The sequence below is a fragment of the Chrysemys picta genome, chromosome 9, assembly GCF_011386835.1.
Source record: "Chrysemys picta bellii isolate R12L10 chromosome 9, ASM1138683v2, whole genome shotgun sequence".
NCBI lineage: Eukaryota > Metazoa > Chordata > Testudines > Emydidae > Chrysemys > Chrysemys picta.
The window spans coordinates 65,777,996-65,802,034 of record NC_088799.1 but is presented as its reverse complement, the minus strand read 5'-3'; the positions used below and the strand labels follow the sequence as shown (position 1 = coordinate 65,802,034).

Below are 24,039 nucleotides of genomic sequence, written 5' to 3'. Positions count from 1 at the left end.
CTTCTGTTCTTCTAGGGACCACAGCGATAGGGAGGGGGGAAATCATGCCATGAACTGTTTCTCCCTTGGCTCCTGCTGCCAGAGGTCAGCTGGATAGGGGAGCCTTCAGCCTCTTCTGGTCCCATTGCTGGAGAGGGAGATGCAGAGCCTGTGTAGGGTATGGGGCCCTGACAGAAGTCTACTCTGCCCGTGTCCTCTTTCCTCTTGCATACTCACCGGCAGAGTTGTGCTGATGGTACATGATGAGCTCCGGGATGGTGTTGAAGAGGTGCTTTTCTGCCAGGTAATACTGATTCTGAGGCGTGGAGCACACCACGTAATGGCGGATGACTCCTTGCAGGTCCCTGAGGAGCCAATCACATTCCGAGTCAGTGACTGCAGGGGGGGGTGCCAGCTAGCGAGGGAGGTGGGCCTGGAAAGTGGGCATCAGAGCCGGGGGCAGCAATGGGACAGAAACGAGCCAGCTGCCCGTACTGTGTCTAATGAAAGGAAAACAGCCTTGGATGACGCTTACCCGGAGGACTTGGCAAACACAGAGACTGTGTATTTTCCTGTCTTGCTGGTGGAATCTCGGACAATGTAGCCTCCTTCTTTCCCCTGAAACACAGAGAGAGGGGATTCAGCATGGAGGACAGGACTGGATGTTTGTGAGGAGACAAGGGATGGAACCAGAGACTCCACTTCCCTCCCCCCCACCTTCGTACTCATTCCATGGGGGAATGGGCAGGCAAAGGTTAAAGTGAACTGGGTTCTGAGGGGCTGGCTCACCGGAAGGGGGTGAAAAGAGCAGGGCCGGCTCCAGGCACCAGCTTAACAAGCAGGTGCTTGGGGCGGCCAAGGGAGAGGGGCAGCACCTGCGGCAATTCCGGGGCGGCAGGTCCCTCACTCCCTCTAGGAACGAAGGACCTGCCGCTGAACTGCCGCCGCCGATCGCGGCTTTATTTCCCCCCCCCCCCCCCCCAATTGCCGCCGCCAATCGCGGCTTTTTTTTGCTTGGGGCAGCAGAAATGCTGGAGCCAGCCCTGGAAAAGAGGGCAGCGTCTCCACAATCAAATGGGGAGCCCAGCACAGGCTCTCCCTCGCCCTCAGGCTGGAGTAGATCCCTTGGGTTCATTTTGCTTTGTCTTCTGACTGGATTCTTGGCCTGGGCTGTCCCACCCTGGGCTGGGCTGGGGCTAGTGGACTCTGCAGTGCAGCCCTCTGGGACCATCCATCTCTGCCTGATTGGCAAAGCTATTCCACAGCAGGATCTACTCTGCCTCCTAGTGTTAGGAACATACCCCTGCTTAGCTCAAAGGAGGCAGCAGCTTTATAGTCTATGCACGTGCCAGATCCTCGGCTGCTGTAAAATGACACAACCCCACAGACTTCCATGGAGCTACCGTGATCAACACCAGCTGGGGATCTGGCCCAGCCTCAAGATAATGTTAATTCCTATTGAAATGGCATCACTAGCCAAGCCAGTGCCAGCACTTCTCTGATCCTTTCAGCTGGGATGACAGTGAGGCTCCAATGCTTCTAGCAGAACATGACAGCTTTGCTGTGACCTGCTGGGGTTCAGAGGGCAAGACCCAGAGCAGAGAGAACATGCTGTGGAGGTGATGCATGGCTTTCCTTGCTGGAGTGAATTGGGTCTGGGCTCTGAGAAGAGCCCAGCAAGGACTGCAGTGGAGAAAGGCTCCCAGCAGAGCTAGGTCGTTTATTTTCACTGATGTCTCAGTCACCTCTTGCTTCAACAGTTGCTCGGCTTGGCTCCGGGTTATGTTTTTGGAATACCACCTGGAACAAGAGAACATGGCCGTGATCAGGGAGAGGCCCCTGGACAGGAAGCACGGTGGGGGTGGACATACAACTTACTGGTGACACAGAGGTAGGGTGACCATACGTCCTGTTTTGGCCGGGACAGTCCCCTTTTTCAGCTCTGTCTCGGCCGTCCCTACTTTTTCACCAAAACTGCACATTTGTCCTGGCTGCAAGGCAGAGCAGGAGAGCAGCAGCTGTTGTCTGGGGTGGGGGGTGGGGTCAGCTGAAGGCAGCAGTGCCCACCAGCAGGAGAGCAGAGAAATTTGCTGCTGGCGGGCAGCGCTGCCTTCAGAGCTGACCACCCGCGTGGTGTGGAGCTCAAGAGGTCAGCCCCAGCCGTGGGCGGTGTGAGGAGGGCGGGTCTTGCGAGCCCTGTCCGGGGGAGGGAGAGGGGGGGTGGAGAGGGAGGTGCTCAGGTGAGCCCCAGGCTGTCCTGTTTTTACTTTAAGAAATATGGTCACCCTATGCAGAGGGCCTGGTTGTGCGAGAGGCAGTCACCGTTCTCCAGCCCCATGTTCCAGTGCTGTATCCTCAAGCAGTCCTGTGACAAAAGCACAGTAGGAATGAAAGGCTCTGGGGCTCTGTGTGGGGCAGAGGGTATGGGAGCGGCAGAGCCAGCCCCCCCACCCTCTGCCCCCTCTCTGGGGCAGAGAGGGCTCTGATGTTAAAAGCTGAACTCTACTACTTAATAAAGAGAGGTCCAATGAAGCCCAAATCCCCAGCTGGCCCCACGGCTTCTCATACTCACTCAAAAATCTCCAGGGAATTCTTGGCTTCAGTGACGTAGTTATTGGGAATGTAACCTTGCCTCCTACAGGAGAAGAGAGAACCCATCAGCCTCTCCTTAGGGAGCGTAGGGAGACCCAGGATTCCTGGCCAGAAATCCTGGTAGAAAATGGCTACAGAGAGACTAAAGCCCACTGGGGCCAAAGAGTGTCTTTCCATGGACTCCAGTGGGCTTTGGATCAGGTCGGTACCAAGGGCATGCACAGCCAGTCCGTTGCAGTCCTCCTCCTTCCTCTGAACCAAGTGAATGAGCTGCCTCTCCCTCCCTGACACTGGCACAGACTGTTAGCCTGCGCCATGGAGCTGCAGCAGGCCTGGGGTGACCCCACCCAGAGGGAGCTGTCCCCAGCACAGACTCTGCCAGCATGTGTCTGCAGGGCACAGAGGTTGCCTACATTTAATTTTCATTGAGCAGGATTCTGGGAGAGGGGACAGATCCCCATTGGTTCCTGCACCATTCTGAGGGAGGCACCACCACGTGTGGGGGATGTAGTTGTGTGCAGAGGTACGTGGGCGTGCATGTGCTCTGGAGGTGCCCTCAGGAGGGGGTTAAGTGTGTGCAGGATCGTGAGTGTACAGGGTGACGTGTGGCTGAGCTAGGTCCCTCCCCCACACTATCCACGCTGGGGCTCTTACCCGTTCTTGTCCCGGGCTCTCCACCAGGGCAGGTTGCTCTCCTCCAGGACGAAGTACTCCTCTCCCTTCTGCAGCTGCAAGTCCTGGGCGTTCATCGGCTGGTAGTCGTACAGTGCCACCACCCTCTTCAGCTCACTCGCAGAGCTGGAAGATGGCTCGGGAGGCAACGGCTTCATCATCATCTTTCCAGGGTGTGGGGAAGCACAGAACACAGTGAGGGCCCAGTGTCCCGCCCCTCACCGCGTGCAGTACAGAGCGCTGTTTTAGGGTTGGGTCCCCGAGCGTGCTACCCCGGGCCTGGCACTGCCTTTGTCTCATCTCAGCTTCCCCTGCATGTTTCTCCAGTGCACTCATCTGCACCCAGGAACAGGTTAAACCAGCATGTCCCCTCTTGGGGTCTTGTTCATCAAGTCCTTACAAAATATGTACAGTTCCTCTGGCCTGTCCAAGCTCTAAGCCTTCCTTCGCTCAGGACTTCAGCTCTCCCCAGGGTCCCAATTCCCTCTCAGCAGGGGGGTCTTGCCAATCCCACTCTGGCCCCAGGTGCAACCTTCCCTCAGGCTTTTCCTTGCCCCCCTAGGCTCAAATTCCTCCCCTTGCCACAGGGGCTCCACAGCCCTCCTCCTTGGGGTTCTGCTTGAGCACTCTCAGTTTTCCCTAGCCTGCCAGCATCAGGAGCCTGGAACAGGAGAGCCTTCCTGCTGGCCTCTCTCTCTCTCTCTTCCTAATGCTCAGCAGGCTGGCACACCTAGTGATCCTGGAACCACCTGTTCTGAAATGCCTTAGAAAAGGCGTGGCTGGCCCCAGTCCCCCACTGCTCTCCAAGGGGACAGACCACCCTGTGACAAGTACTGATCCCAGCCACTCCTCTCCTACCTGATCCTCCTCAGGGGTCGGGGGAAGAGGCTTCTTTGTCTTGCGATGAGACCCAGTCTTTAAACCTTTAAGATAAGAAATGAAGCAAAAGAAGCTGAAAAACTCATCAGGGTCAGTGACTGGTGAGACGCTCGGAAGGTGACCCGGACCTGCCTTCCAGAGATGGGGCAAGGAACCGAAGCACAGAGAAGGGGAATGGAGGATGGGCTGGGGGTGCAAGGTGGTGTCTTACTTCCATTCCTGCTCTCCAGGACCTGGCAACCCATTGCATTTTTGGCTGTCTGAGAGCAGCATAGGTACTGGCCGTCAATCCAGAAGCAGGGGTGGTATTTCTGCACCAGGTCGTTGTTGTAACGGATCACTGCAGCAGGAGAGAAAGCCTGTTTGTACAATGGGCATTGCCTCCTCCGCCAGGGATAAGAGCTTCACCTACCAGGTGTTCCCAGAATACAAATTAATAAACAATCAGACGAAAAGGATGGGAGGCTCCTTAGTAACTCATGTCAGCTCTTCACTCAATGGCCCCCTTTTGAATCACAGTCGCACCTACCTATTTTTTTTCTATCTAGGCCTTACTCTCACACTCAGTACTGGGACATCTGAGTGTCCTGGCGAGCCAAATCCCAGTTCCCCCAAACGCTCAGTTATCCAAAGGCTGGATCTGTCCCTTGGGGTTTGACCGAAGCTGCAGAGCTCCTACACAAAGCTGCAGAGCCTCTGAGAAATCAGTTGGTTTTTTATCACCAGGGGACCCCGAACACAGCTATCAAAGCCTGCTGGCCCTATAACCCAATCTCCCATTACCTGAAACCTTCAGCTCTCCCCCAGGACTTCAGGCAATGGGGATTGGCCTGGCTAGTGTTCAGTCATTCTTCTTCTCCTTTGGGTGCCTTTTCCCTCTGACTGGCTTAGAGAGGGGTGAGACAGGCCTGTTCTCCAGCAGGATGTACCTTGGCCTGCTGAGGTTTGGCAAGTTCTGGCTTTCCAATGGTCCTGAAATCAGAGATTCCAGTGGACAAGCCAGGACCAGACAAAGCGGAGTGTGAGAAGGTTTTAGGACAGCTCTGAGACCATAGCACCTTGTACCCCCCAGTGTGCTTGGGGAGTTGGTGGTGGATCTGAGTGAGTTGAGTTACTGGCAACGCTAGTGATACTTCAGTAGCTGTGCTGGAAAGACAAGAGAGGGGAAGACATTAAAAACCATGTGCTCAGCCCCAGTAAGACTACTTTGCATTGCCCCAGGAATAGAAACCAGACAGCTGGCTTCATTGTCCAGCTGTGGACTCTCCTTGTGCAGAAGAATCCTGCAGGGGAGTGAAGCCAGCACAGCGCTGTCCTCAAGGCCCCTAGCTTGGGGGGATGCCTGAGAGAAATGAGTGTGGCTGGAACGCCCTTGCACTCCTGCAATCCCAGGCTGCTAGGACAACTCCTTTGGGGCTGTCACAGTCAGCACAGTTCGGGGCAGCCCTGAGGCTGCTCTATGATGTTCCTCAGTACCAGGCCTGTGTCCAGTGACCGGAGGGTCAGGGAACCATAAAAGGCATGCCCATGCTGCAATTAAACACCTGCTGTTGGCCCATGTCAGCTGAGATGGGCTTATGGGGCTCAGGCTACGGGGCTGTTTAACTGTGGCGTAGATGTTTTGTCTCGGGATGGAAAAGGGTCCCAGAGTGCAGGCTCCAGCCCAAATGTCTACAGTGCATTAAACATCCCCCTAGCTGCCACGGGTATTTAACTGCAGTGCTGACATACTTACATCCATGTTTGTGGTTCCCCTTCCCTGAATGGTTCCAGATGCCAAATGGCCAGGCCTGAGGTTCTGGCCCCAGGCATCCAAGCAGCAAGAGGCTGGGCTGGTGTGATGCCCATGCATTAAAATAGAAATGCACAAACAGGTTGGGAAGTTTCAGCGTTTTGCTCTGATGAGCCAAACACCCCAAGGACATGATTATGCAGCACAGCCTGTGAGCAACTCCCCCTGGAGTCAATGAGAGCAGCTCATAGCCAGCTGCTGCACAATCGCACTGTGGGCCTGACTCTGTGTAATTACATCCTGCCTCTGGCAAACCCCTTCCTCCTTTAGCCCAGAGCAAGGAAGAGAAGGGGGCCCCTAACTCAAACTTTGTAAAGCCGTCACTCTCCGTGCACAGCTCCTTGCAACTGTACTGGCCTGTTGCCTTTCCAAAGAACTGCTGTGGGGAAAGCGAGGTGGGTGGTTAATTCTGAAAGCTGCCTCTTTTCTCCCAAATGGGCCCACTCCAGCCCTGCAGCTGGAAACTCCCGTGTGCTGAGGAAGGTCAGCTCTGGATCTGGAGACACACCCACGGCAAAGGAGGCTGCTACACTCTGTGTGGTGGCACTGGAAATGTTAATTGTACTCCCTCCTTGTGCGGGTCTCACTTTGCCTGCCTGTTCGGGAGCCTCTCCTGATTCAGAAACCCCCCAGGACCAGGTACTAAAGCAGCTGTTCTGTCCTTGTTACTAGGCATCAGATGCACTGATGTCCCCGCATGCAATGTTCCATGACTGACATGGCAAACTGTCACAGGTGGTTCTCCAGCACTACACTGTGGCACAGCACCATCCCTCACTGGAGAGACACTCCCTCCTCTCCCAGGAGCCAGGACCGGCTAGTCCACATGTTCTCTAGCAGCAGCCCTGGGTTCATGTCAGTGTGTGGCACTTGATGGGCAACCAGAGCTCTGTTATTCTGGGCTGAGTTTGGCCTGGGAAGGCAGCGGCTGATGAGGAGTGACATTAAGGGCTGCAGGGTGGAGAGCTGAAGGCACAGCCGATGCAGGGGTATGGTTAATGGGGAGACCAGGGCATACTGCCAGACAGAGTGGAAGCAAGTGGCAGGATCCAGGCAGAATAATGTGAACACAGCACTGTCACCCAGCTGAAGAGCTGATCTGAGCTACAGGCTTTGCTAAATGCCTGCTGTTTAAGAAGATGGGGTTTGTCATGCAATAACTGACTTCCCCGTTATCAGACTGACATCCTTCCGGCTTGCATCTGTGAACTTCCCTGTGTCATTTCAGACAGCTAATCTCCCCCCTCACACACAAGCCCACCCACACACACAGCTCCATCAGATTTCAGCTGCCCACAAGTGTTACAGCCCCGGTACACTGCATCATTGCAATATGGTCCCGGCTCAAATGAAATTATGATGATTCTAGCCAAAGCTGATGTCATTGCCCCGTGCGGAATACAGACACCTGCCTTGCCCCGTGCAAGATTTTTAAAAAGGTTTCATTGTAAAAGCCAGAGACTCACCGTTCTTCAGCTGGTGAATCCAGCGTTTGCGTAACTCCTCTGTCGGGGAGAAGACGTAGAGGGGTCCTTCATCATACACCACCTGTGGGACAAACAGGCTTATGCTCTCCAGAGCAGCCAGGGGAGAAGGTGGGGACTGAGGCTTTTAACCTTTTGCTGCAGAGCATAACCCCTTTAATTTTGTTCTGGCCCCTTTGCTGTGCTTATGAGACTGTGACCAGGAGGTTATAAATAAGCCCCCTCCCCCAAGACTTTCCACTTCCTCCTTTGACTTTCAATATGTCAGGGGCTGCTTTGTTCACCAAACGGGATTCTGACAAGCAGAGAATGGGCAGGGAGTTTATGGGGCCCAGTTGCAGATTATGACTGGATCAGAGATGGGCTAAGGAGGGGAGATTCATACGGAATTCAGTCCACAAACAGCAAAATGTCTTTAAGTCTCCAGAACTAGAATCCAGAAAACTGTGTCTGTTTGTAGCTAACCAGCTAACCAAGATATTGGAGATGGGCCTGAACCAAATCCGCAGATCTCAACACCCCCAGATCCAAACTCTGCAGCAGACCCCAGGTTTTCCTGTGGGTAGAACCAAAACCCTGGATCTGAAATTTGGGGGAAGTTTGGATCTGGATTCAAATGGTGCACCTTAGGCCCAGATATTCACCCTGGCTCAGACACCAATGTACCTACCACATTACAGCCAGCACAGTAAAGCGGTGAGAAAGTTACTGTATAAGCAACACTATATAATAGAAACAAAGGCTATGTCCACACTATGAGCTGGGGTGTACGAGCTCATTGAGCTAGAGTGAGTATAAATAGCGTTGCTGCAGTAGCACAGGTGGCAGCAGGCTGAGCTGTGCCAAGTACATACCCACCGGTTTCACATCAACATCTAGTTTTCATTTGGTCCCTGCAGTGTCTGAGCACCTCCCAGTCCCTTACTGTATTTACCCTCACAACACCCCTGTGAGGTAGGGCGGTCCCATTATCCCCATTGTATAGATGTGAAGCTGAGGGACTAAGGGCTTGTCTACACTTGACAGTTAATTCAGATTAAGGTTGGGTGCGAATGCAAAGCACAATAGCTATCCCAGATTAGCACCCTGTGTGGGCACTCTGATTCTGGAGTAAGAGTGCAGTGTTCCTGGTTAGCTTACCCCACTTTCAAAGTGGATTAAGCACAGCACCCTGCATGTGATCCCAGTACAGCAAAGCATAGGAACACCAGCCCTACCCTCCCCCCATCCCTGCTGCCTTCTCCTCATGCAAAGCAAGCCTGAGCGCATTGCAGACAGCCCCAGTGGGAACTGAGGGGAAGAATGACTCACCTGGAAAGGGTATGGGAACCGCTCTATGATCGAGATCTGCTCCATCTCATTGTAATCCTCCCCCTTTCTCTGCAAGAGACAGACAGAGAAGGTGGATTTATAGTCTGGAGCATCGCTACCAGTGCCTGCAGTACCCAAGTACCAGCCCCTTAGCTTGGATGTGCACAGTGTCCTGTTGGCTCCACAGATCAGTGCTGTACAATGAATTTGCTGTGTGCTCTATGGCTCTGGATATCAGGGCTTTGTAATACGGGCAGCTCCCCGGTCTTTGGGGATTTGGGATCTTAATCTGCTACAGCCTTTCGCCACCCTCTGGCATGTCAGAGCACACAGAGCCGCATCCATTCTGCAGCCTGCCCATCGCCCGGGCACCAAGGGATCTCAGAACGAGGCCTTTGGGCCAGTATGGGAGCTAACAGTAGACAGACAAACCCAAAGCCTGCTCCCCTGCCTCTGCTACTCCAGGCATCGGGGCTGGGAGAGGCCCATGAGATTGGGAAAGCAGCCAGCAGTTACCCCCTACACCAGTACTTGCTTCTGGCGTATGCTCTACCTAACATGCCATCTGGCATGACAGAGCAATAGGGCTAACAGCCATGCAGTGCGGGCCAGTGTGCCCAGATGACTAGAGTGCAACTTCCAAATGCCCATCTGGAAATGGAGTGGGAAGCTCTCCCATTCCCAGAGGATTGAATCAGGGAACCCCCCACCGATGCCCCAAGGGGACTGGAAAAGGCCTTGCCTCCTATTTCCTTAGGAGCCTGCAGCCAGAAGCCCCCACCTTAATTCCCCAGAGGAACTGCAGCCAGTTCCTGGGAGGCTGGCATAGGACTCGACTCCCTTTCCAGGAAGAACTGGGGCAGGAATCTCCCCACAGGGGCTGGGCACACCCTGCAGGTATGGTGGGGAGAAGGGCTGCTGTTGGCCTGTGTTCCTGTCAGGGACAGCTGGGCTGGGAGGAAGCACTGGGGATGGGAGGAGGGGGGCAATGTCAGCAATGGGGACATGTTCCTTTCTTACCGGCACCTGCCGCTCCAGGGGAGGATTATTCTCTGGAACCACCGTCTCCACACAGGTGATTTTCTCAATGTCCACGGACCCCTTCTTACTGCCTCGTCGCTGCAAGAGAGAACAAGGGAGAGGAATTGCGGGGGAGGGGAGGGAGATGAGACCCCCACGATTCAGACCCCCAGAATTCAGCACAGACACTGCCCCCAGACACCTACACGTAACTCCCACTGACTTCAGCATCCGAGGGCAGGATTTAGCCCAGAGCTTGATACTCCTCTCCAGCGGTTCCTGGAGCCATCACAAGGTACCAGCAGGTTCCCCTGGAGATCCTGGGATGTTGGGCTCTGAGCTGTATTGGCAGTCTCCTGAGAAACTGCTCTAGGAATAAATGCCTGGCAGGGTACATGCTCTTTTACCCTGGTGAGCAGGGAAGGCAGCTGTCAGCTCCTAGACTCTGTTGCAGCCCCATGGCACTACAGGGGGATGTGAGCTGCAAAGTTTGGGTGTGGATCAGCATCTGGGATCCAAGCTTCCCCAGAGTTTAGGAGGATGAGGAGGAGGGGGAGGAGGAGGAGAGGGGAGGGGGGTTCCCATTATACAGAGAGAAAGGGGCCAGCCGCTAAGCTTGGAGTCTGATCTGCACCCAAGCTGGCTGCAGGGTTAATCTCTAGGCACCAGCCTGGACTGTTACCCCAGTCTCCGTCTCTGCGTGAACAGGATGTACTGACACACAGTGCACAGTGACTAGGTCAAACCTCAGACCCATACATTTCCCTTTCCCCTCACTCCATCCCTCCGAGCACCCTCCGCACTCCTGGCCTGCTGCCTTGCTTGACCCAGGGAAAGAGTGTTTCTGTGTCTTCCAGCAGGGGATCAGACCCTGGTGGGGCTAACTCTTCTGCAGAGCCTCCCTTGCCCCATTAACAATGTCCCCTGCTTTGCTCTAGGCCCTTGGACTCACCCCACGCTCAAAGTCATACTCGTAGTAGGAGAGCTTGCTTTCCGTCAGGAGGAAGAGACGCTTCTTGAAGTTGAGAGGAGAAGTTTTCTTCTTCTGCTGTGAGCGCTTCAGGAAGATGCTTTCCAGGATAGTGGAGGCCATGTCTTTCTCCTCCTCCTCTTCTTCCTCCGCACCACGCTCGCTGGGCTGACGCTGCCAAAGCAAAGCAAAGACCGGCCAGTCAGTGAGCATCCCGCCAGATAGTGCCAGATCATCATGCAGAGTTCTAGACTTTTGCCCACAGTCCAGTCCCACAATTGACATTGAAGTCAATGGGACATTGTGGATGCTGGTGCTCTGTCAGCTCACACGGTCACCTGGGGAAGGCAGAGCGAGATCCCAGACTGACATCTTGCACCAACTTGGACTGGGATCTAAGCGAGCTGAAGATGTTAATAGCTGGATACATGGTCACAAAGACGCAAAGGGAAGGGGGAGTAATTTACATACTTGATCTTTATCTTTCAGTTCCCTGTTTTTCTGCTGAATTATTATTTTTTTTTATTGCTGAGTCCCAAGAATGACCAAGAAAGATATGATAGTATCTAAGTAGGTTTCAGCTACGGTCAGATCCCTAATGCTGATGCTGGGAACATCTCCCATCTGAAATCAGCCAATGGAGACATAGCTGACTCTTATCAGTGACATACAAGAAACCTCAAAAAGTGTGTGTGTATGTGCGTGAGTGAATGTTGGCGGGGGGGATTCATTTGTACTGTTTCTTCATGATTCAAATGTGGGTGATATTTCTGGAGAGTTACATGGCTGATTGCCATGGGATGATATCTTAGAGGTTTGCAGCTAGCATCTGGCTCCTGAACAGAGGCCATAAAGCTACCCTAACTGAGTAGCTTAATCCCATCCTCCCCCACTATCCTCAGTATAGGGGATGCCGTAGGCATGTGCCTGGGGAAGTGGGCAAGGCTGGAGCACTCTGCTGCTTCCAGTTGACCTAACTTGGGATCTGTTACCAGCTGGGAGTTAGAACAGCCCCGAGGCTGCTGTAATTTACAACAGACCTGGTTCCTGACAGCCCTGGGGCCTGGAGGAATGCAGAAGTGATTGTCCGTTGGCCCTGCCCCCTTATGAGGGAAGAGGTTAGTGCATCTGTGTGACTCGTTGGTCAAATGCCTCCCAACTGAGCTTAAAAGAGGGCAGCCGGGCCCTAGGGAAGGAGACAGGAAGAGCTGGAGTGAGCGGCCTGTGAAGGAGGCAGGAAGTAGTAGGGGAGAACTGCCAGACACAGAGAGGAGCAGTGGCAAGTGTTACTGGGAGAGAGCTACAGGAGACCTGGGAGACAGAGCGACAGGTGAGGCGAGCCGGCCCAGGGAGCTGTGGAGGAGGACTGGCCCAGATTCTTCCTGCAGAGGCCCCTGGGCAGAGCTTGGTCAGGGCAAGCTGATCCCAAATTGAGAGGTTTGATGCTGGAGGGCAGATCCCAGGAGAAGGGGAGAGAAGTAGAGAGATCTGAGTGGCGCCCTGGAGGGAGCTCTCTTGTGGGAGAATAGACTTGGCTGTGATAGCAGAGTCATGGGACAGAATGACCTGATGGCCTGGCGAGTGGGGCCCTGGAACAAGGGCAAAGGAACTGGGAACAGACTGGACTCTCAGGTGGGTGACCTGGAAGTGATGACCCTGGAAGGGGGAATGGGAAAACTGCTGTGTTTGTACCTGCTGTGCTTTGGGGTTTGGGGAGAATGGTTTTGTCAGGATTACTGTACATGCATACATTATGCCCAGAGACAGGCCTTTGAATTGGACATTGAGAGAGACGATATTCCTAGCTATGGGCAAACGGAAGGGAAACTGAGGCAGGTGTACTGGCTGTGTGCAGGCCTATGAAGCCACCGTTAGTGCAGGCCCTTTTCTGACCACAGCTTAGCTGGATCTGAGGCTCAGAACTTTGGTTCAAATAAGCATCCGAAGCACTTTACATTGCGTCATCCACTCCATCCATCCACAACAGCAGCAGAGCAATTCTCTTTAGTGTCCTGGTGAACAGATCCAGGTAGAAATGGGCCCAAATCAAAGCTCTAGATTCAAACCTCTTGCTGCATTTGTAAGTCCTGGAAATCCAAACATGGACCTGAACTTTGCAGCATGCATCCAGGGGCTCTCCCTGGCGATACACATTAATCGTGTGCTCATGGGTTTGCAAATCATGCTCTACATGGTCATATTTTGGAAATAAAACTATATAACTACTAGGGCTATCAAGCAATTAAAAAAATTAATTGCAATTAATTGCACTATTAAACAATAATAGAATACCATTTATTTAAATATTTTTGGATGTTTTCTACATTTTCAAATATATTGGTTTCAATTACAACACAGAATACAAAGTGTACAGTGCTCACTATATTTATTTTTGATTACAAGTACTTGCACTGTAAAAAAAACAAAAGAAATAGTATTTTTCAATTCACCTAATACAAGTATTGTAGTGCAATCTCTTTATCATGAAAGTTGAATTTACAAATGTAGAATTATGTACAAAAAATAACTGCATCCAAAAACAAAACAATGTAAAGCTTTAGAGCCTGTAAGTCCACTCAGTCCTACTTCTTGTTCAGCCAATCGCTCAGACAAACAAGTTTGTTTACATTTGCAGGAGATAATGCTGCCCTCTTCTTGTTTAGAATGTCACCTGAAAGTGAGAACAGGCGTTCACATGGCACTGTTGTAGCTGGCATTGGAAGATATTTACGTGCCGGATACGCTAAAGATTCATATGTCCCTTCATGCTTCAACCATCATTCTGGACTATATGCGTCCATGCTGATGATGGGTTCTGCTTGATAAGGATCCAAAGTAGAGTGGACCAATGCATGTTCATTTTCATCATCTGAGTCAGATGCCACCAGCAGAAGGTTGATTTTCTTTTTGGGTGGTTTGGGTTCTGTAGTTTCCTCATCAAAGTGTTGTTCTTTTAAGACTTTTGAAAGCATGCTCCATACCTCGTCGCTCTCAGATTTTGGCAGGCACTTCAGATTCCTAAACCCTGGGTTGAGTGCTGTAGCTATCTTTTGAAATCTCACATTGGTACCTTCTTTGCGTTTTGTCAAATCTGCAGTGATAGTGTTCTTAAAATGAACAATATGTGCTGGGTCATCATTCGAGACTGCTATAACATGAAATATATGGCAGAATGGGGGTAAAACAGCGCATTATTTTTTTAACAAGCGTCATCAGCATGGAAGCATGTCCTCTGGAATGGTGGCCAAAGCATGAAGGGGCAGATGAATGTTTAGCATATCTGGCACGTAAATACCTTGTAATGCTGGCTTACAAAGTGCCATGCAAATGCCTGTTCTCACTTTCTGATGACATTGTAAATAAGAAGAGGGCAGCATTATCGCCTGTAACTGTAAACAAACTTGTTTGTCTTAGCGATTGGCTGAATAAGAAGTAGGACTGAGTGGACTTGTAGGCTCTGAAGTTTTACATTGTTTTGTTTTTGAGTGCAGTTATGTAACAAAAATCTACACTTGTAAATTGCACTTTCACCACACCAAGATTGCATTACAGTACTTGTATGAAGTGAATTGAAAAATACTATTTCTTTTGTTCATCTTTCACAGTGCAAATATTTGTAATCAAGAATAATATACACTTTGATTTCAATTACAACACAGAATACAATATATATGAAAATGTAGAAAAACATCCAAAATATTTAATAAATTTCAGTTGGTATTCTATTGTTTAACAATGCAGTTAAATCTGCAATTAATCATGATTAATTTTTTTATCGCAATTAATTTTTTTGAGTTAATCGCATGAGTTAACTGCGATTAATCGACAGCCCTAATAACTACATACTTCCCACATATGGAATAGTTTGCAGCCTAGAAGCTCTAATATTTGAGTGACTTTTACCCTAATATGGAAGGCTCCCAAAATGACCCCAAAATCTGGCTAAGTCTAGCTGACGGCCTGGACAGTCATATATGGAAATCTCAGTTAGTTACTCTAAAATGCTGCTTGGCTATGCCCATTTCAACATGCCCAAGACTTAGCCAGTTTAACATCATTAGCACTGTATGCCTGTGAGTCACATGTGATGTCCATTTCACTCGATGTTAAAATCACTTCTGTTTTCCCTCTTGCAGAATGCTCCTAACTAACGATAGCATGAGAATGCTCTAAATAATCCTTTTTTAAAAAAAGGATACAGCTTTATTTTGTCTAATGCCTTTCCTGGGGTGCAAACTGTATCCCAGAGCGCTTTGCAGGGCTCAGTAATTACAGAGATACATAATAATGAAAGGAGAGATGCTAATGGCAAGGGAGAAAAGCTGTGATCCAAAAATAGAATAAAATTGTTTTAAGCCACTATTACAAGCAGCCCTCTTATAGGCAGGGTCATGGCCTATTAATTTGGAGGAAGAAGAGCCAGAAGTGATTTGCTGGAGAAACAAGCAATAATGAATGGTTCAGAGAAGGCCAGCGGAGAACTCCCCTTCCCTTCCCCCTCCTATAAGGGCAAGGAAGGCAACACATTTCATACAGATACAAGGGCAGACTTTTTTACACAAGGGAAGCATTAACCTGTGAAACTCATTGCTGCAGGGTATTATAAAACTAATTCAGTAAAATTCAAAACCACAATTTATGATGCACAGGAGTAACATTTGCAGTTCCACTAGGTGTTCTGAAGTTACAGGCTTACCAGTCCTCATGCTTTACGGCTTAGTCCTGCTGCCACTGAAGTCAATGACAATAACCCCATCAAAATCAATGGTACAGCGGAGTCTAGTCCTTGGTGTATAGGCTGGTCAAAAGTTGTCCAGAAGGAATTTTTCTTCCCACATACAGCATTGCACAACTGAGCACACAGATACATTCAAAGTGGGGGAGGTTGCCTTTATCTGAAACATCATGCAGAGGACACTGCCAGAGACAGGATCCAGTACCTCTACAATTTGCCTGCTCTGTTGAGGCACTTTCTACATTCCAATTATCAAAGAGTAGAGCTGGTCGTGCATTAGCAGCAAGAGTAGTTGTTATAAAAAACCATCCCTCTTCCCCTTCTCCTGACTCCAGAATCATTCACAACTCGATCTTGATTTCATTGTTCAGAAGCATCCACAAAATGCTCAGGCTGCAAGTTGTTGTTAATTAACGTCACAGATTTAGGGGCAGACGGGACCCCCCCAGATCACTCAGGCTGACCTCCTGTATCGCCCAGGCCACCAGCACCCACACACTACACCCCACAACCAAAATTAGACCAAAGTATTGCAGCCCATGAGAGACTAGGCTATGACATGCCCCAGGCAGAGAACGGGAGGGACTGAAGTACACCAGTGCCCGAGCCCTGATGAAGTGAGATATGCCCAGATAATCCTGGCAAGTGACCTGCACCCACATGCTGCACAGGAAGGTGAAAACCCTCAAGGACACTGCCAATCTGACCTGGGGAGAAATTCCTTCCCGACTCCCACATATGGTGATCAGTTAAACCAGGGGTGGGCAAACTACAGCCCAGGGGCTGCATCTGGCCCGCGAGCTGTTGTAAGCCAGCCCCGCGAGCTCCTGCTGGGGACTGGGCTCGGCCCTGCTCCAGTCAGGGCCCTGGGTCGAGCCCTGCCCTGGCTGCTGGGTTGGGGGCCACATCATGCGCCTCCCGGAGGGCGCGGCTTGGCCCCAATCTGGCTCCTACATGTTCCAGTGGCCCCATCCGGTACTCCAATGGGAGCTGCAGGGGCAGTGCCTGCGGATGGGGCAGCGTGCAGAGCTGCCTGGCTGCGCCTCTGTGTAGGAGCCAGAGAAGGGACATGCCACTGCTTCTGGGAGCTGCTTGAGGTATGCGCCGCTTGGAGCCTGCACCCCTGAGCCCCTCCTGCGCCCCAACCCCCTGCCCCAGCCCTGATCCCCCCTCCCACCCTCCAAACCCCTCGATCCCAGCCCAGAGCACCCTCCTGCACCCCAAACTCCTCATCCCCAGCTCCACCCCAAAGCCCGCATCCCCCACCAGAGTCCTCACCCCCTCCTGTACCCCAACCCCAATTTTGTGACCATTCATGGCCCGCCATACAATTTCTATTTCGCGATGTGGCCTTCGGGCCAAAAAGTTTGCCCACTCCTGAGTTAGACCTATAGCTTGTGAGCAAGAACCAGCCAGCCAAGCAGTCGTTAGTTATGTTTTGCTGTGCTCGTAAGCATGCTGTGATGCCTGGTAGTTCAAATAAACTGGCACAGTCCCCACCTTGAAGATTCTGTCTGTCTGATATTTGTATGGCCCCTATGCCGGAGTAGCTGAATTTTGCAGTTTCAGACGAGAGGCAAACCAACTGAGCTGGGGAGCACAGAGAGGGCTTGCGGTAATTAGGTATGTTCTTCTGAGCAGTGGCCCACGCACAGCTTCACTGAACAATTATTTTTCTGTACAGTTTTGTTTAAAAATATCTCTGAAAAATGGGTGAAAATTTGTACGATTTGATTGACTCGCACCTTGCGGGCATCATGACACAAGGGAGTCTTATGGATCTGAATGGGGGGGGGGGGGGCAGGGGAGTGGCCTAGGGAAACTAGCTGCCATTTCCTATGGCAATGGAGGCAGGATGACCTAATGGAAAGGGCGCTGGAGTAAGACTTAGGTTCAATTCCTGGTTCTGGTCTACTGGGTGATCTTGGGCAAGTTGTTCCTGCCCCCTGCCTCAGCTTCCCCATGTGTAAACTGAGGATAATGATACCGTCTTTGTAAAGTGCTTTGAGATCTACTGGTGACAAGCACTATAGAAGAGGTAGGTATTATATTATTACTGTTAGCAAGCTGTTTGCCTTGGCTGTATGGTCTTTGTGGCGTGGGACCGGTTATCTGACTCCCACAGCATTATTTCTGCTCCCTGGGTAGGTGACTGAATAACAACCAGGGACTGCTGAATCACACAGTTAATTCTGGTGATAATGACTTTTCATAGGAATAACCATTAGTACTCCAATGCCCAGAAGGCTTGGGATTTTCAGCCATGTCCCCAGATCTCCGGACCCTCACTAATCGCCAGTGATCTGACCTTAGGAGTCACGCTGAGCTGGATCTGCCGCGTCTGCCCCAAACAGAGTTGTCAAACTAGTTACCCCACTCTACTGACAAGAGTGAAAAAGGCATTACCTTGCCACGTAGCACCCGAGCAATGGCTAGCATCCACGTGCAGGCAGGACAGCTCCTCAGAGTGTCTTCCAGGTAGAGCCCAGTGACAAAGGAAAGGAAGATAAATACCAAGGGAGGACCAGGTCCCTTGCACTCTATTCCTATGGCCCCACAGACAGTCCAGCCTCCTTCATCCTCACTGAAATAACACCCAGCTCAGACCAGGGTGTGTCTTCTAACCTATATCTGGGCAGCACCCGGCCAGCACAACAGGCACCAACCTTGATTGGGACCCTCTAGGCAGTACCTCAATTGAACCCAGGTCACCACCCAGGGGCTCTGCTCCCAGCCCACATTCCCATCTCTGCTTCTAAAGGGCCAGCCACTGCCACTGGGTGACTCCCCAGCGCCATTCGCCACATACCTCGCAGTAAGCTGTCCATTTCTATCGAAGTGAAAGCACAGGAGTGGGAGTGAGAGGATGGCTCCCCCTCTGCCTGGCTAATGTTACTTCCTGTAGATATGACACTTTGGTCAATTGTGCTCTGACAAATGTGGGACAGCTGCATTTGTACATACAAAGTGTCAAACCCCAGAGCTCAGTGAGGGTGCGTCATGTGGCTCAGATATGGGTCTATAGGCAGCACCAGGTTGGGTGCGGGGGAGGAGAGAAGAGGAGGGTGGGCAGTGGTGGCTCATGGGATCTCTAAGCTAGGGCCCAAAGAGACAGGGGTGGTCTTTTCTCCCTTCAGATAAGGGGGATGGAAGTGGCTCTGTGTGATTCTCTGATGCCCCCAACTGTGTGTGTGCTTGGCCGGTCACATGAGCTATCCACCGGATGCTTCTTGTGTCTGAATTTAGAATGCCGCTATGCAGTGCATTCTGGGCTGTCTGGATGCACACCTCAGGGAGGTGCTGGAAATCTAAACCCAAGAAACAACAGGGAGGGCACCCTGAGCTCACAGTTCCTGTGCCTCTTGGCCCCACTCCCCTCAAGCAGTGGGGTCCTACAGATGGATCTATTCTATGCATGTACATTGCATCCTGGGTCCCTGCCCGCCAGGAACCAATGAGATCTGTGCTTAATCTGTCATTGATTGGGGGATAAAAAGAGGGGGTCCCCAAGTCCTGAGGCTTCCTGGGGAATTCCCCTGAAGCCCTACAGCAGAGACAGAGAGAGAGATATCGATCAGCCACCTCCTTCCCCCAAACTTCTGCAATCCGTGTCCATCTTTCTGTCCTCTCACTCCACTTCCTTGCATCTGTCCATCCTACAGCAGGAATATCCCCTCCCCACAGCTCTGTGGTGAAAAAGAATGGGAACCCCTCCCTCCCGCAGCTGTATTCTTACTGGCAGGGACCCTCTGCTGTTACTGTCTGTGATGTAAAGGGCAAAGAACAGCCCGGGTGTAAAAGTGTGTCCCAATGAGGCCACTATAACTGAATGGGTAACTCCTGGTCATCAGTGTAGCCATGGGGAAGAGGAGAGGTTGAATGATAGCTGGAGCCTGGGACAGAGGAGCAGTGTATAATAGTCAACACAGCAACTAAAGGGTTACTTCTTTTGCGGTATATGCAAAAGTAGGAATGTGGGGTCCATGTCAATGGCTGGGTTCCTCTTGCCTAGCAGGGCCTGGGTGAAAAAGCAAAAGATGGTAGACCAGGATGCTGTTTTTAACTGTAGCTGAAATCAAGGGGCGCTGCAATGTGGAATTTGGCCCAATATATTGTTTCAACTAATGTTCTAGTCTGCATCTGTGTGCAATTAGTGTGGAGACAGAGCTAAGCAGAAGAGCCGTTTCGAAGAGGCTGATCACAGGAAAATGTGGCAGCTGTTAAAATGCTGAGGCTGCTTTTTGGATTACGTGTTCCTGGCAATATAAGTTTGTTTCTAAGTTTAATAGATGCTAAGCTTTGGTTCAGGAACCCCAGAGGAATCCTGCAGTACACAGCTGTGCCAGTGTCCTGCTTTGTGATTTCATCGACTGCCCCTCCTCCCTGATCATCTTGTCCCTATGCTGAAAGTGAGACACACGTGGCTGAGCTGAGCTACAGCCCTCAGCCCCCCTGAGAGGAACCTGCCCAGCTCACTCATCTGTGCCACTGTGGGGATTTGCATAACCCAGCCATCAAGGCTCTGCAGTCAAACATGCTGCTTTAACTGGAGCCAGGTTTGCTCTCAATGAGCACTGACACCCTGGAAGCAACTGAAGATGCCCCCAGGGGCAGGGGCAAAGTTCTCAAATGGACTCACTCGGGGATTCCTGCTCTGCTGGGGCTTGGCTCCTGGCACAAACACAAGGTCTGAACACAGAGCAAAGGCAGAGTGGAGCTGGGCTCCCTGGAGTGTAGCAGGAGACGGGAGGGGTTGGAGAGCAGGGCTGGCTGGGTTCACACTGGGGATTGGGGCTGGAGTGGGCAGGGTAGAGAGAGGCCTTGATTCTAGTTGCTCCATTCCTATGCTCAGTGCTGAAACGGGGAAGGGGAAGGACCATGTTATATTCTGGGGTCATTTGGGGCCCTCTCTGGCCCCTGGTGCAATTTAGAGCAGCCTCGGGGATGCTCTAACTTATGTTAGTGCTGCCCAGGGCCCTCTAGAAGCCATGAGAAGCAGATAATAATTGAAATGCAGACATGCCAGGTCCTGGATGGCAAGGGGTTGCATATAGCCACTCCGCCAGTTTAACCTTAGACAGGGGTAATTCCTATTGCCAGCCCTACTTCTGACCCCAACACACTGTGGGATCCCCATTCAAGTGCCAGGGCAGTAGTTTGCTGAGTCAGTCCAGTGATGACCAGCAATGGAGCAGGGAAAGGAAGCGGCAAGAGATGGTCTGAAGGAACTCCCCAGCATGGGTGTAGGGGAGCAGGTGGGGGTTCTTTAGCAAGGGATGGATTCAGAGATAAAACAATGACGACAGCTGAGTTCAGAGCTCTGAGAAGTCCGGGGTTAAGACAAGACAAGACATTTCAGGAGGCCGCTGTGCCTGGACCTCCTCACTCCCCAGGAGGGATCAATTTTATGTCCTTAGCCTACCTAGCGCTCAGTCCTGGGAGCAACTATCTCTGGCTGTGCAGTTTGATTTCACTTGGTGGGGAGCAGCCACTTCAGGTTCGCAGCTTAACAAGAAGTTTTTACAAGAAACGATCTTTGCACTTCAGAGCCTTAACTAGGTGAAATAAAATTCAGTGACCAAAAAACGAAGGGGAAGGTGAACACAGTATCATCTTTGCCCTGTCAACCCCCGGCGACACGCCCAGCCCCAAGGTACTGCCGCACCCGGCGACACGCCCAGCCCCGAGGTACCCCGGTGACGCGCCCAGCCCTGAGGTACCGCCACACCCGGCGATATACCCAGCCCTGAGGTATGACTGCCTCCCCTCTGCTAGATCATAGCACTTTAGCACATTCCTTTAGCAAGGGAGCAGAATTTCATCATGTCTAGGCAGCAGAACACCTGGGACCCCACTTATCAAACCACAGTAGTGTTCAAATTATGCTGAGACTCAGCCAAGTGTCTTGTATCTTAGAAAGAAACCCCTCATTGAGAGCTGGAGCCCCTACTCCTGCCCCTGACTCGCTGGCAGAAACAGGTGCCTTTTTGGTATGATGAACAGAAGCGGCCACCCTTTCCTGTCCATCATTCAGCTTGGCCAGCTCTCCCCTCCCCTTGCCGGAGGAGCTCAGGTGGACCTGGCCAGCCAGAGAAGAAGAAAGCCATTAGCCATACTAAACTGTATGCTGGGTGCCAGGCTTCCTCCTTCCCTGCAGCATGCTGCAGCCAGTTGGCTGGTACATCAGCAGGCCAGGTCTGCGCAGACAAGATGGACAAAGGGAGGGCAAGGTGGGAGCTGCAAGGCTGACAACTGGGGAAGGAGAGGCAGGAGGCTGGGGAGAAAGACAGCCAGAGACAGGGTGCTGGAGACAAGAAACAAGAGGCACCCTTCGCCATATGGACTCTCCCCTGCTGCTCCCTCATCCCTGCTCTGCATCTCTCTCTTCCCCCTCCGCCTGCCCGGCTGATGCTCTGGACTCGGCAGTGTCTCTGCTGCCCTGCAGGTGGCGCTATATGACGCTCCAGCTCAGTTCTGTTGTTGCCCATAGGTTGGGCGGGTAGGGAGGGCAGTCACATCTAGGCATGCTTTGCCCACCTTGACCTTCTAGCCATGGGTCTCAAAGCCCTTTACACATAAATGACAACGCCTGCAAGGTGGGTGCATGCCATTATCACTATGGTGCCACAGGGGAAACTGAGTCGTGGCAAGAGGAAGTGACTGGCCTAAGGTTACACAATAATTCAGTGGTAGACCTGGGAATGGAACCAGGAGTCCCGACTCCTACCACCTTGTTCTGTCTCCTTGGCCCCTGATCCCTTTGTGTACACCAGAGACCATGTTATCAGCCTGGGAGGACATCAGGGCCCTGTCACCCACTGTGTGAACCTTATGGGGACTCTAAGCCATGGTGAGCCCCCAGACCAATCCTGACCCCATGTGAATTGCTGCTATTGATACCTGGGGAACTCATTGCCACAAGGCATTCCTGAGGCACAGAGCCAAGTAGGATCCAAATAAATATGAGACATTTAGGTGAATAATAATATCTGCAGTCCCACAAGCTAAAATGGACATGTATAAAGTTCATGCATCCTCCTGTTTCAGGACTAACTGCCTAGGAAGAAACTTCCCTTTTGGACATGGTCCTGCCCGACTGGTCATTGCACTGTCCTCAGAACGAGCTGGCACTGGTCACTGTGAGAGGCGATTGGCTACTGGGCTTCCCTGATTTGGCAGTTCCTACATTCCTGTATTCTGACCCTGTGTGTGATTTCCCCCCACCTCTACCCTCCCCAAGTCCTAACCCTATGGACTCTGACCCCTTGTAGACTCTGGCCTTGGGTGCAGGCCCTGGATGTACTCTCACACTGGGTGATCTCTAGGGTCTATGGGGTCTCCCTGTGTAGCCCATGAGACGTCCAGACACTTTCCAATCCTGCATCTCATGTTGCTTGTGTCACACTGTGCAGCCACCCTTCACAGTCATTCCGCCTGTCTGGCACATTCGTTATGAACTGACGATGGCTTTCACACCCGCTCCTCCTCCCTTCTGGATACCACACCCCTTGCTGGGCATTGCTCCCAAGCATGGCATGTCCTTCTCTGCTTACTCCATGTGGCACACGCTGGACACTCCCCTCCCGGTCTCAGTGCAACGCACAGCAACCACCATCTCAACCCTCATCACCTCCCCTCCACACACCCAACAGGGTCCAATGGGTCTCCAGAAACTTACTGGTGATCTCCTGTCACTCCTCCATGCGCCTGCCCCAGAGCTGGCTCTCTTCACTAAGGGTGGCTTCCCAGTGGCATTCAGACTCCAGAACAGCCAGTGGGCAGCTGGTTTGAAATGCAGGGGTGGTCGGCTAGTGATAGGAATGGCAGCAGGCGACTCATTCTCACAGAGAGCTGAGAGGGAGGAAGGAAGGCCACTGAGAGCTAACCCCACCCTTTCAGTTCCCTTTTTTGGTTTCTGACTTAAGCCAGTAGCTTTGTTTCCTCTTGATCCCACAGGCAGCCTCCAACAGTGCCACCATGAGTCCTATGCAGAGAGGGCACCAGGGCCAAGCCATGGGGTTGGCCTGCGAGTGATGGAGGTGTGTGTGCAGAAAGGCAGGGTGGGACAATGGGCAGGGGCACAGCAATGGAAGGAGAGGGACACAAGGCATAGGCAGAATGAGAGAGGACAGATGGAGCGACAAACAGACAGATGTCAGACAATAAAAGGGAGATCTGATGGAGAGACAGGACAGGCAGAGGAACAGGACAAGAGAGAACAGGACAAGACACATGAGAAATGTGGAGCAGTTGGGTGGAGACAGTAAGGGTCTGTCTACATAGCAATAAAATACACGTGGCTGGTCCAGATCATGTGACTTGGACTCGTGGGGCTGAAAAATTGCAGTGTAGACATTTGGGCTCAGGGGGAGGGTCCCAGAACCCAGGCTCCAGCCCAAGCCTGAACATCTACACTGCAATTTTATAGTCCAGCTGACCCAGGCCAGACGTGGGAGTTTTATTGCAATGTAGACCTTGGAGCTCCCTTCCCCATGTGGGACAAAGGGATGTGTGGGGGGAGAGGGGCAGAGCCAGCTGCTCCACATGTAGGGCAACGGGGATTGTAGGGGTGAGAGGGGCAGAGACAGCCCCTACTAATGTGCCA

The 24,039-nt window shown here is 51.9% G+C and overlaps 1 protein-coding gene across 3 annotated transcripts in view; it reads right to left on the bottom strand.

Annotated features, from left to right (window-relative positions):
• Window positions 1-23,313, bottom strand: part of BTK (Bruton tyrosine kinase) — a 29,027-nt gene extending 5,714 nt beyond the window's left edge. Inside the window, exons 1-13 of one of the 3 annotated variants that reach the window (XM_005285661.5) lie at window positions 18,244-18,346; window positions 17,841-17,905; window positions 10,682-10,873; window positions 9,730-9,828; window positions 8,710-8,778; window positions 7,381-7,462; window positions 4,334-4,462; window positions 4,102-4,166; window positions 3,226-3,407; window positions 2,552-2,614; window positions 1,725-1,779; window positions 515-597; window positions 217-344 (exon numbers count right to left, since the gene is read on the bottom strand). In XM_005285661.5, coding sequence (XP_005285718.2) covers window positions 217-344; window positions 515-597; window positions 1,725-1,779; window positions 2,552-2,614; window positions 3,226-3,407; window positions 4,102-4,166; window positions 4,334-4,462; window positions 7,381-7,462; window positions 8,710-8,778; window positions 9,730-9,828; window positions 10,682-10,873; window positions 17,841-17,905; window positions 18,244-18,262 — 1,231 coding nt within the window. In that variant the 5' untranslated portion in view covers window positions 18,263-18,346. Of the gene's footprint in view, window positions 1-216; window positions 345-514; window positions 598-1,724; window positions 1,780-2,551; window positions 2,615-3,225; window positions 3,408-4,101; window positions 4,167-4,333; window positions 4,463-5,857; window positions 6,311-7,380; window positions 7,463-8,709; window positions 8,779-9,729; window positions 9,829-10,681; window positions 10,874-17,840; window positions 17,906-18,243; window positions 18,347-23,112 lie in introns of those variants that run through there. The other 2 variants (XM_008173669.4, XM_024110223.3) reach the window with 2 other exon arrangements.
• Between the last annotated feature and the right edge of the window lie 726 nt (window positions 23,314-24,039).